At 44.7% G+C, this 12,286-nt stretch overlaps 1 protein-coding gene across 1 annotated transcript in view; it reads right to left on the bottom strand.

Annotated features, from left to right (window-relative positions):
• Positions 1-221: 221 nt before the first annotated feature.
• SDHAF4 (succinate dehydrogenase complex assembly factor 4) overlaps positions 222-12,286 on the bottom strand; it is a 36,787-nt gene continuing 24,722 nt past the window's right edge. Inside the window, exon 3 of the mRNA XM_082251482.1 lies at positions 222-357. Coding sequence (XP_082107608.1) covers positions 248-357 — 110 coding nt within the window. The 3' untranslated portion in view covers positions 222-247. The remainder of the gene's footprint in view (positions 358-12,286) is intronic.

The following is a 12,286-nucleotide window of genomic DNA, read 5'->3' as shown; positions in this document are numbered from 1 at the left end:
TCAAATAAATTTGACAAAAAAAAAAAAGCCCACATCACACCCCTGGCTCGCTGCAGCCAGTACACAGAGTCGGCAGCACACTAAACCACTGCGTTCCTGTGCAATTTTCAGCCCGTTCATTTAACTTCAGTGACTTCTTTACTCCAATGATTTCCAGGTGCATCGGGCAGATATAGTATGTACAGTTACATTGCTCCAAGCTGGATTTTATCTTAAGATGGCTACGTTATTTAAACGGTTTGCATTATTAAAAGTCAATGCATCGACCCTTTCTCTCCCAGTCTCCATAGCGAGTAGGTTCTGGTCCTTTGGGCCCACCTTTCTCCTTCGTAATCGGATTTATATCATCAGGGAATCCTAAAGATAACAGTAAGAAAAAAGAAAAGTGACATGAGGTAATGGTCTACATTTCCTTTTCTTTTTAACGTGTTCTCAGATAATGATAAGGGTTTCAAACAAATATTAATGTCAAATATCTATGCACATTTTTTCCCCAAATACAGAAATCAGCAGCAGGTTAGCCAATCATGAGCAGGCAGATATCCATCTCTCAATATGTTTTTAAGAAGGATGGTGATTGAGACCCTCTACATGCCTCTATTTTAAAGTAAACATTGTCTTTGTCCATACATGGACAAGCAAGCGTTCTCTAAACAGTCACACTCCCCAGCTTCACATAGTCGCCTTCACTTTGCACTGTTCTACTTAGTGGTCTAATACTAATTAAAAAAAAAAACTGCTACAAACCTGGGTAATTCAAACTCCGAATATGATGAACAAATGAAGAGGTCATAATTTAAAGTGATTGTAAAGGATTGATTTTTATTTTTTAAAACAAATATGTTCAATTTACTTGCTATGTGCAATACCAATTCTCCTCTCCTCAGGTCCACCTCCGACACTCCTGGCTCCCCCCCCCCCTCCCCCAAGTGTCCCCATAGCAAGCCGCTTGTTATAGGGGAACTTGTGCAGACTCGCTCCCAAGCCATGCTCTTCAGGTTCATAACACACAGAGCGCAGCTTGGCTCCACCCCACATTCCTTCCTCACTGGCTGTGATTGATAGAGGGAGTCAATGGCTTTGCTGCTGTCTGAGCCAATGAAGAGTGAGAGAGCCACAGCTCTTGTGCACATCACTGGATCAAGATCAGACTAATGCAAGTATAGAGAGAGGGGGGGGGGGGGGGGAATTGCACACAGGTTTTTACCTTAAAGGATAAATCCACCCTAAAAACTAAAATCCCTACATCTATAGATCTCCAGGTTCCAATACTAATCTGTCTAGCCCTGTAAAGAAAAAAAATCAGTATACTTTCCTTTTTTGTAGCTGATCCGACCCTATCCAACGCTGAGCAGTCAGCCGCGACTTTGCTGTGGAGGCTGGTGCAGAAGACACAGCCAACAACAGAAGCCCCATAGTAAATATGGGTGACGTCACTTCCCTTTCAGTTTACAGCCGTTGTCAGCCGTGTCCTCTGCAGAGCTTCCACCGCTGGAAATCGGGTCCCATCGGCTTCAAAAAAAGTATGTATACTGATTTCTTCTTTATAGGGCTAGATAGGTTAGTGTTAGATCGAGCAGGTCTATAGATGCAGACATTTTAGTTTTAGGGTGGACTTATCGTTTACTGCAGAGAATGCATTAAGGTACAACACCTTCTATGTTTAGAACCACTTTAAAGATGAATTCCAGACATGGTATATCTTTACATAGATACACTGATCCAGCTTGTAACTATGTAAATATCATACCTGACAAATGCCACACTGGAAACTGAGAATCACTTAAGTAGACACCAGTAGTCAAGTGATTTCTCATGGGCATCATTCAGAAAATGCTTCCAAATGAATTGTTCTCTGATTGGACAAGATGGAGAGCATGACTTCACCGCTTAGCTTTTTTTACCTCGATCAGAGAATGCAAAACATTCTCTTAATGGCCCCTGTGTCTAGCAGCTGACCTCCTGTTTTTACAATGCCTCAGGCCAGCTGCTCAGCATCAGATCTAGAAGCAAGTGAAGCTTAGTGGAGTAGTGGTATTTACTTTAGTGATTTTCAGCTTCAAGGTACACTGGCCAGGTATGATATGTGCATAGTTACATTGGTCCAAGCTGGACCAATGTATAGGTGTGCAAAATAATGTATACTATGCCTAAAAATTCAAGAGATTAAACAAAGCCAAAGTTACAACAAAATTTTGAATTTTTCTACAAGTCAAGCCTAGCTCCTCTCCCTACAAAGGTTTAAGAATTAGAAGCTGGTAGCATCAAGCTTGCCAATCATTTGCACATGTAGTTTAAATTGACAAAATTTGCTTATATATATTATATATATATACATACACACACACACATATATACATACATGCTGGTAGGTTAATTGGATCCTCTATTAAAAAAAAAAAAAAAAAAATTGGCCCTACTGTGTATGTATGGGAGTTAGGGACCTTAGATTGTAAGCTCCTTGAGGGCAGGGACTGATGTGAATGTACAATGTATATGTAAAGTGCTGCGTAATTTGACAGCGCTATACAAGTACCTGAAATAATAATAATATATATTAGTGGTGCACCGAAATGTCGGCAACCAAAATTTTTGCCCGAAAATGGGCTTATTCCATTTCGGCCGAAAATGGGTTAAAGATGCCGATATTAATGATGGCCGCTGCGGGCGCAGCGCAGGTTTCATAAGACCCACCTCTGGCCGGCAGCCTGCCTCCCAGTGATGTCACTACTACTACGATGTGCATGAATGAACTAACACACTGGGCGGGCGGGCGAGCGACCGCTAATAGCTGTAACTCAGTGAGCGCTTCACTTCCCAGGACACAGGAGGAGCTGAGAGTAAGGAGATTGCATCATTGGGATGGGGAGGGACACAAAGGCGGGGGGGGGGGGAGGGACGCTGAGGTGGGGGTGGGGGGAGGGACGCTGAGGAAGCTGAGGCGAGGAGTTCCGGCCTCGGGGGTCAATTTGAGCTAAAAATACTCCTGGGACAGTCAGGGCTAGTACATTCCATAATGGATAGCCTCTGAACTGTCCCGGGTCGCACTTACCTGCAAGAAGAAATACTTACCTTGAAAATTTCTTCTCCAGCGCTGCCATCTCAGGTGTGGGCAGCTGAAGCTGCAGCGTCCCTCTTCGTGTCCTCTTCCGTGACGTTGGAGTCCCACAATGCACTGCACCGGCCCCGCTCATCACTTCCGGTGCAGGCGCGGCATCCCTGCTCAGCTTCTTGGCATGCCCAGAAGCTGTTTAGCAGTGAATGCCGCGCCTGCACCGGAAGTGACCAGCCGGGCCGTTGCAGGCGCATTGATTCCTGGGACCAATGACGTTCAGCTCCCAGAAATCAGCACAAACCAGAAGTGACGGCGCGGGGCCGCGACCGCAGAGGGAGGAGGTGGAAGGAAGGGGAGTATATTTTCTTCTATAATAAGGTAAGTGACCAAAAAAAAATAAACCGGCACTATCCATTTGTTTTTCAGGTTGCCCTCAGCAAGTGGATGGCCCAAAATCGATTTTTTTGATTTTGAAGCCGGAACTCCGCTTTAAGTGGCAGTCAGTGAAATGCATCACATATATAGGGGTTGATTTACTAAAACTGGAGTGCGCAAAATCTGGTGCAGCTATGCATGATAGCCAATCAGATTCTACCTTCGGCATGTTCAATTAAGCTTTGACAAAAACCTGGAAGCGGATTGGTTTTTATGCAGAGCTGCACCAGATTTTGCACTCTCCAGTTTTAGTAAAGTAACCCCATATATTTAGAGAATGAGGTTTACAGAAATGGTCTCAGTAAAACAAGGCAGCTGTTGTGCAGAGTCACTAGGAGTGCCCTTATGGCAGCTTGTATTGCAGGAGGATCCTCATTCTGCATCCCACGTTCATTCCTCAATGTAAAGGAAAGTGAATACTGGCATATCCTGTCAGTTTAGTTAGTGGTGCGGACCTGTAGCCTAGCAGCAATGTACATGATTGGTGGGCAACAGTGCTGGGGAAAACCTGGTAGCCAGGTTTCAGCACGGTCATCCATCTAAAAAAGTGCCACCATCGTGCTTTAACTGGTATTATCATCAGGTCTAATGCATGTCACAGGAAAGGGAAAGTATTTAAATAGGGAAGTAAAGAACATGCAGATAAAGGTTTGCCTAGATTTTAGATTCTACCTGGTATTAGTAGGGAAACATGTTAATTTAGGCTTAGCAGGTTCATATGCTCCTCATTTCATTATACACTGTTATTATTTAAGTAGTCAAGCAAGAAAAACCATTTACTAGTCTACATTTAGAATAGATTATCTAAACAGCTAAAAAAAGGCAGCATATTTACATGCCTATAAAATGTTAATTGACCAAGGCAAGCAAAGAGAGAAAATGAAGAACAGAGACCAGAAAGAAGGCATGTCTTGCTATTTATATCCTCTAATACTTTGTGCTTATCATGGTACATCAAAGCCTAAGGAGAGGATATAACCTTCAGGGAATCTGCATAACTGCCAGCAGTCCTGGGGAATAATACCACTGAAAAAACACAGACTACAAAGAATATTCAGCAACACCTTCTGGAAATATTATTTTAACCTTTTTTTCCCCCCAATTTGTGCCAATTTCAAGATTATTTCTGCCTAATGTTTCTGTGTGTCAGGTAAAGAGATGAATGGCTTTGTGGCAGACCTTGTGGTATGAAGTGAAATACTACCAGCTTCAGCCAAGCACAAAAGTGCCTATTCAGCTGCTTGAGGCAGTGCCATTCTTGAAATGCAAGATAAATAATTAAGAAAGGTCAAGATGACAAATCAGAATTCTTTCTATAATGTAGATGAACACATTTATAGAATTAAAAGCAGACCAGTCATTAAAACAAAACTCAAAAAAATATGTAAATTTAGTAATAACAGAAACCTAAACAGGCAAAAAGATTTTATTCTACATGTACCTACATAACATTGTTGTCTTGCTCATAAAGACAAATGCTTATTAAAACACTGAAATTAAAACTCTACTTCAAAAATAAACTCCATAAGGCTGTCCCAGACGATTTACTCTACTGCCCTGCAAGCTTCTCTCTAGATACAACATGGGGTTATTTCTTAGTACACTCAGTTTGTAATTAACAGATTTTTATTCCCTGTACCAGTGTCATACAGCACCCATAACCTGGTGTCGTCTTATCTCAACACCTCAAAGCCATAGTTTCTCAACACTAGAAGGTAATCCCATTCATCTTTTAATGAAATATGAAACATGATAGCAGTTTTTAAAAATTGAATAAAAAGGAGTATATTTAAAAAACAAAATTGTCTAGTTGTCCAGAAAAGCCAAGACGAGTATCTCAATAGCTAGGTTCACACTAGAACGCAGTGCGTGAAACCTGCATTGCATGAATGTTTCTTGCTCCACATACAAAAACGCACCACAATTGGAATCTGCAGCTGGTGTCAATGTAATAAAAACCCAAACACAGGTCACAAACTCAGTGCGTTTGCCTTCACAGGTGCATGGTACATTTGATCCAGTTGCAGTGTGTATCCAAAAGTAGTACATGCATGCAGATCATCAGTTTAGAGTAAACCATGACTGATGGTTTGAGAAAGGTGGAGCAGCCTGGAAACATGAAGCCATACCTCATGCGTGCCCCGCAGGGTCCATCATCACACAGGACTAATACAGTGATCAGTGATGATACTGTATTTAAGTATTCGGAGGGTATTCAAATATTCATTGTACTAATGATAATGGCTGGGAAGGGGTTAACATCTAGGGGCAACCAAGGGGTTTAAAGCGGAGTTCCGGGCACAGAAAGCATTTTTCAACAAACATACCCCCGGGACAGTCAGGGCTAGTACATTCCACAATGGCTAGCCTCTGATCTGTCCCGGTTCGCACTTACCTTTTAGAAGAAATAATCACTTATAAAATTTCTTCCACAGAGTTTCCATCTCTCTTGTGGGCAGCTGAAGCCGGCGCGGTCCTCTTCGGCGTCTTCTTCGGCGTCTTCTTCTCCCAGAATGCGCCTTCACCGGCCCCTCTCGTCACTTCCGGTGCGGCGCCGCATTCCTCCACAGCTTCTGGGCATGCCCAGAAGCTGTTTAGCAGGGGAATGCGGCGTCGCCCGGAAGTGACGAGCGGGGCCGGTGCCGTCGCATTGATTCCTGGGAGCGATGACGTTCAGCTCCCAGGAATCAGTGCAAGCCCGGAAGAGACGACTGAGCCTCGGCACAGAGGGAGGCAGTGAAGACTAGGTGAGTATATTCGATCTTCAATTACAAGGTGAGTAAATAAAAAAAAAAAAAACACCTAACTATCCAATTCCTTTTCAGGTGAGGGGGAACAAGCGGACGGGCACAAAAAAAAAAAAATATCGATTTTGTGCCCGGAACTCCGCTTTAACAGTGTGCCTAACAAGCTGTAATGTGTGTAGTGTGTGCTGCTTTTGCTTAACTGGCTGTTTTTACCCCCTGCTTTCCAGGAAGAAGAAACAGCCAGATTGCTGATCCTATGCACACAGAGTGCTGTGTGTTTGTAGATAAGAACATGGACAAAATCTAGCCAACAGAGGTCTGTAAACAGCATTTACTAATACTGACAATTCTGGCTATGATGAGGGGTTGCCATTGGCAGAATCGTCAAGGTGTAGTAATCACTTTATCCAACAGACAGCAGTGACAGAGGGTACCGATAGGTAAACCCTCATAAATGTTGTCACCGTCATGTTGTCACCATGTTGTCACCATTGAAGGAGCCACAATACATATGCAAAAGTCATACCAAGCACAGACATTTTGCTGTCACGGAAAAATTTGCAGTTATTTTTCCTCTCCCAATAATCATTCTGTAATGAGATGCACTTATAACTTCACTTCTACACATTTGTCACAAGTGATGCTTAGCAACTTTTCTATCAATCTTTTAATTTTCACACGTTAAAAGCTGTATTTTTTGTTAGAAATTTGCTTAAACTGCAAGATATTAGCCCAACTGTTTATCAAATATATATTTTCTTGAAAAAAAAACAAACATACTAAAATTAATTTTAGTGCACACAAACAGTATATATATATTATATATATATATAAAATATGGGGTTGTGTTAAATTGACAGATACAAAAAACATGTACACTCTTAAAATTGTGTGTGCCCATAAAATAGCAAAGAAGCGACAGTAACCAAAATTGTCCATACAGTAAGCAATGCTTCAAAAGCCTTTTCAGGTTATCAATTTAGAGTAAACCATGACTGATGGCTTGAGAAAGAGGCAGAACAGTTTTGAAACAAGTAGCCATACCTCCTCCATTGCCCACCAGCATCTGACATCACACAGAACTTTCCTTTAGCTGTCTGACTAACTCACATGGCTCCCTGATTATTTCCTGGCTGCTGAAAGCAATTTTTGGACTGGATCACCTCTGATTTGTGCTGTTGTGATCTAGATGACAGCCCCCAATGGATACAGTTTATAGGACAGGCTCTTTAACCCTTATCAAATGTGAAAGTTGCCACTTGTTTATCAATAAATGTGAGTTTTTGTGGCACTTAAATGCGCCCTCTGCTGTTTGTTTTTGCTGCTTAAGATTCCTTCAGTCTCTTGAGAAGCTGCACAGTGTTGGAAGCCAGCTGAGTTAATGGCTGGAATGCCACTTATGGACTTTATGAACTCTTTGCTAAGCATCCATTTCAGAGGAGTTACTGTTTGACAGCTTACACTACAATATGTTGTGTTTATCATTTACAATTGTATCTTGGTACACAAAGGGTTAAATTACTTTTATCAGGTTGTGTGTGGTCATCTTAACAACATCTAATATAAACTGTGGACAAACACCATATTAGGTTACTCCTCTTCTTAATAGAAAATCTATGATCAACCTAAATTACCACTGCAAATACTTGCATTGCCTTTGCTCCCCTGCCACAAATATACAGTAAGAAAACCCAGTACTTCCAAGTATACGGAGCATGTAAATTACTTCCCTTCCTTCCATGTGACAGAACTAGTGCTTCATTTTTGACCGCATGGCCAATCGCGTGGTGAAAGTACACAAGTAGCGAAATGCTTGTGTTTATGTTTCACAACAGAATATTTCATGCAGTTACCTCACTTTCCCAATAGTAAAGTGCATGTGTAGGAAATACAAAAGCCAAAGCACAGGTATTGACTGGGATTTCTACCAAATTCTAGTGCTCACTTTTTTACAATTACTATCCAGCTCCCTCCAAGTATAAAGCGTCTAGAGTTCCATCCACCAAGATTAGGATAGATTTCGAAAAAGCTATAATCTTGGCTTGCTGGCTGCGTTTTCAGGATATTTTTCTTCTGGTCTGACACCAGTCAACTGGACAAAATGTGAAAGTAGAGCTGCACGATTATTCGTTTAAAAAAAAAAAAAAAAAAAAAAGAGAAGATCCTCCAGCAAATTAAGGCTACTTGATAATTTGAAACACAATGCTTTACAATGTATCATTTTATTATTTTAGATCAAAGGAATGAACTTCCGTCTGTAAAAGAGGGCAGTTTAACCTCTCCGTTTTTTTTTCTGGTCACTTTTTTTTTTTTAAACGGACACGGATGTCATTTTTGTATGGTCCGTTCTGTGTGTCCGTTTTTCATCCATCCGTTTGCGGATGAAAAACAGACATAATGTATGTCTACGGGCTAGCGGACATTAGCGGATGACACCCGCTAACATCCGCATTTACGTCCATTTCGTTTTTAAAAAAACGGAAGAAAAATAGGGTTCTCTTGCATTGCAAAAAACGGAACGGACGCAAATTGGATGTCAGCGGATGTCATCTGCTAACGTCCGCAAGCCCATAGACATACATTATGTCAGTTTTTTATCCGCAAACGGATGGATGAAAAAAACAGACATACAGAACGCCCCTGTGAAAGGACACTAAGCCTTTTTCTGACACTTGTTGCTTAAAAATTAAAAATCACTATTGTTTGCTAGAAAATTACTTAGAACCCCCAAACATATATATATATATATACATATATATATATATATATATATATATATATATATATATATATATATATATATATATATATATATATATATATATATATTTCTCTGAGTCCTCCGACAGTAGCCACCTCCTCTAAGTCATCACTGTTGGGTATTGACTTCCCATCCGCAGGAATAGCTAGGCATATAGACTTAGTCCAAAAGACAAAAGGCATTAGCATATACACACCCATGGGGGCTGTCCCATCTGGTCAATACCCCCCCTGCATCACCACTCCCAACTCAGTTTGGTAGCATAGCAGTAGGTAATAAGAACTGCAAAAGTGGGGCGGGGGCGGCGACTGTCGGAGGACTCAGAGAAAGGAATTTTACAGGTAAGATTTTACAAAAATTCCGTTTTCTCTTACGTCCTCCGACAGTCGCCGCCTCCTCTAAGTCATCACTGTTGGGATGTCCCAAAGCAGTATAGACATGAGGGGTGGGAGACGTAACCGCAGAGAAAGGCAACGCAGTACCCACATCAGAGAAAGGAATCTTACGTGCACTGTAAGAAAAACCAACTGGGCAACAGAAAGTAACAATGCTCAACAGGAGCAACAGCCCAGGAAAGCAAATGCCAACAGCCAGAGACCCAGAAAAAGGGGTTCATCATGGCACTGCCGCACTGAGAACCTTGCAGCCAAAGGAAGCATCAGCTGATGCCAGAACGTCTACTTTGTAAAATTTCGAGAAAGTGTACACCGACGACCAAGTCGCAGCCTTGCATACCTGGGTCACCGAGGCCCGATGCCAACAGGCCCATGACGTACTCACAGATCTGGTAGAGCGCGCCTTAACAGGGAAGGGTGGAACCCGTTCCTTCAAAGCATAAGCCTGCTCAATGGTCTGTCTGATCCATTTGGCAATAGTTGCTGCGGACGCAGCCATGCCCTTCCGAGGTCCCTCAGGAAGGACAAACAGTGAATCCGTCTTCCGAAAAGGATTTCGTAGACAGGTAAACCCTGATCGCCCTGACAACATCCAAGGAATGCAAGGCAATTTCCTTCGGATGTTTAGGCTTCGTACAAAGCGAAGGCAAGACAATTTCCTCATTAAGGTGGAACTCAGTGATCACCTTGGGAAGAAAGGACGGGGGCGTTCTCAACACCACCTTATCCTTGTGAATGATCAAGTAAGGGGAGCGGCAGGACAACGCCGCCAGCTCCGACACTCTGCGAGCCGAAGTGATCGCCACTAAAAAAAGCAACCTTTTTCGACAGCAGAGGTAACGAGATCTCCCGGATGTTTTCAAAGGGAGCACGCTGTAACACGGACAGAACCAAGTTCAAGTCCCATGGAGGTAAAGGCTCCTTCCTGGGAGGAGCCAAATGTCGCATACCTTGAATGAAGGTGCGGAGCAAGGCATTAGACGCCACAGGGCATTGGAAAAGGACAGCCAGTGCAGACACCTGGCCCTTTATCGTGGCCAGCGCCAGGCGCTGATCCACTCCAGACTGGAGGAAAGCCAACACTCTCGACACCGAGTAAGAACGAGGGGAGAACCCCCTGGACTCACACCAGGCGAAATACGCTTTCCAGGTACGGTAATAGATTTTACCAGAGGAGGTTTTCCTTGCCCTGATTAGAGTAGGGATAACCTCCGGGGAGAGACCCTTGTCCCTCAGGACCTGGGTCTCAACAGCCAGGCCGTTAAAGCCAGTGACTGTAAAGCAGGATGGAAGATCGGACCTTGAGACAGGAGATCTTCCCGCAGAGGCAAACGCCACGGAGGCGCCACTGCCAGGTGAACAACGTCGGCGTACCAGGACTGGCGTGGCCAGTCCGGAGCCACCAGACTCACCAGGTGCGGTTCCGAGACCAGTCTGCGGAGGAAAGGCATACATCAGACGATACTGATGCCAAGGGGCCACTAACGCATCCGAGGCGTCTGCCAACGGATCGTGCGTTCTTGCCATGAACCTTTCCACTTTTTGATTTAGCCGGGATGCGAACAGATCCACGTCTGGGGATCCCCACCTCGCACACAGCATTCGAAAAAACCTCCGGGCGCAGGGACCATTCCCCCTGGTCCAGGGTCTGGCGGCTCAGATAGTCGGCCTGCCAATTCTCCACACCCGGAATGTGAACTGCTGAGATCGCCGGGACATGAATCTCGGCCCAAGACAGAATGTCGGACACCTCCCGGGCCGCCCGAGCACTCCTGGTGCCCCCCTGGTGGTTGATGTAAACCACCACGGTAGCATTGTCCATCTGTACCCGGACAGGACAGTCCCGCAGACGGTCCGACCACTGGAAGAGACAAAGTTTTATTGCTCGCAATTCCAGCACATTTATCGGGAGGGAGGACTCCCCCCTCCGACCAAATACCCTGGGCAGACAGGTTGCCCAGGACTCCACCCCAGCCCGACAGGCTGGCATCCGTGGTAACCACCGTCCACACCAATGGACGGAAGGACCTGCCTTCCGCCACCGACAGGGACTGGAGCCACCACTGAAGAGCCAATCTGGTCTGACTCCTCAAGGAGACACACAGATCCAGGGACTGAGGCAGTCTGTCCTACCTGGTTAGGATCTCCGCTTGGAGAATCCGCGTGTGGAACTGAGCAAAGGGTATCGCCTCGAAAGCCGATACATCAGCCTCAGGGCCCGCATACAGGTCCTGAGTGACGAGGACGGGTTGTCCCTGAGGGACCGGAGCTCGGCCTGCAAGGTCCGAAGCTTGTCCTCCGGCAAGAACACCCTTGCCTGAGCAGAATCCAGAATCATTCCCAGAGAGGGAAGACGAAGTGATGGAGACAACGTTGATTTTTGAACGTTGATGGTCCACCCAAACTCCTGGAGCATCTGCACCGTAGTGGACAGATCGTGCACTAGGTCCTGGCTGGCACGTGATCTCAGAAGCAGATCGTCCAGGTAACCCACGACCGCAATGCCCTGAGCCCTCAGCAGACCCAGAACCGGCGCCAATACCTTGGTAAACACCCTTGGTGCCGAAGCGAGACCGAAAGGTAACGCCACAAACTGGTAGTGGTCCTCTGCGATAGCAAACCGAAGGTACCGCTGATGACCCTCGAAAATGGGGATGTGTAGGTACGCATCCTTCAGATCTATCGAGGCCAGGAATTCCCCTGGACTCAAGGAGGCCACCACAGAACGGAGAGACTCCATACGGAACTTCCGAACACGCACAAAGCGGTTCAGCGCTTTTAGGTCCAGAATAGGACGCACTTTGCCCTCCTTCCTGGGCACAGTGAACAGATTAGAATAAAACCCCCGTAACCTCTCCCGATGAGGCACCAGAACAATCACTCCCTGAGCAAG

The sequence above is a fragment of the Pelophylax lessonae genome (genome assembly GCF_965119305.1).
Source record: "Pelophylax lessonae genome assembly, chromosome: 3".
NCBI classification, from domain to species: domain Eukaryota; kingdom Metazoa; phylum Chordata; class Amphibia; order Anura; family Ranidae; genus Pelophylax; species Pelophylax lessonae.
The sequence above is the reverse complement of the archived record's forward strand: the minus strand, read 5'-3'. Positions and strand labels throughout refer to the sequence as shown.